At 60.8% G+C, this 1,053-nt stretch overlaps 1 protein-coding gene across 1 annotated transcript in view; it reads right to left on the bottom strand.

Moving 5' to 3' along the window:
* Nucleotides 1-263: 263 nt before the first annotated feature.
* Nucleotides 264-1,053, bottom strand: part of LOC102294500 — a 3,526-nt gene continuing 2,736 nt past the window's right edge. The window contains 1 exon segment of the mRNA XM_005914496.3: nucleotides 264-1,052. Coding sequence (XP_005914558.2) covers nucleotides 264-1,052 — 789 coding nt within the window.

Raw genomic sequence — 1,053 nt, 5'->3', positions numbered from 1 at the left:
CAACAACAACACACAGGGCGCCCTCTGACCCCGGAAGGACACATCGTCGCAGCGAGAGGGTGTTACCCGTCACTATGGTAACATAAACAAAACATAACTGTAAAAACAGAACCCCGAACAGCCCTGACCCGCTACATAGCCCCCACCTAAGGGGTCAGTCGTCCCCGACGACCCCATTACCCCACACAAAGTCCTGCAAATGTCCAGGTGCCTTCTTTTGGCGCACCGGCCGGTCTTGACCAGCGGGGGAAAAGTCACTCGGGTCAGAACATGGGGTGCCACCAGCATCCCCTGCCCCGGCGTCTGCCGGAGCGAGCGGTCGGTACGGTGAGAGCCTGTACCGGTGCAACACCACCATAGGCCCCAGGCCCGGCATGCGGATGCGGTAGACCACCGCTCCACGACCTCCGCCGGCCCTTGCCAGTGACTGCACAGTTTGGGGGACACTCCTCTCTTGCGGACTGAGCAGTATACCCAAACCTTGTCGCCTGGCATGAAAACCCCCCCTCGGCACTTGGTGTCGTAGGCTCTTCTCTGTCGTACTCCGGCGCTTGCCAGGGCCTGGCGGGTGTAGTCATGAACCACCTGCAGCCGCTCCCTCGGCCTCCTGTAGTAGTCCATCTCTGGCCCACCATCAGCGTCCGGAGCTCCTGTCCAAACATCAGAGCGGTAGGTGTGCACTGGCTGGACTCCTGAACCGCAGTCTGATACGACCAAAGGACCAGGGGAAGATGTCGGTCCCAATCCCGCTGGTGGCGGCTGGTGAGAATGGCGAGCTGGGTGGCCAGCGTGCGGTTGAAGCGCTCAACCAAGCCATCGCTTTGTGGGTGGAGCGGTGTGGTTCTCGTCTTCTCCACACCCAGCCGCCGGCAGATCTCCCCGAAGACCTTCGATTCGAAGTTAAGCCCCTGGTCACTGTGGAACTCAGCCGGGACCCCAAAACGGGTGAACATCTCCTCCACCAGCTTCTTGGCCGTCGTCATTGCGCTCTGGTCCGGCACCGCGTAGGCCTCTGGCCACTTCGTGAAATAGTCCATAGCCACCAACACATAC

This window comes from Haplochromis burtoni, unplaced genomic scaffold, assembly GCF_018398535.1.
Source record: "Haplochromis burtoni strain Fernald_Lab_line unplaced genomic scaffold, NCSU_Asbu1 Contig_8, whole genome shotgun sequence".
Taxonomy (NCBI): domain Eukaryota; kingdom Metazoa; phylum Chordata; class Actinopteri; order Cichliformes; family Cichlidae; genus Haplochromis; species Haplochromis burtoni.
This window is presented reverse-complemented; position numbering and strand designations above follow the sequence as displayed.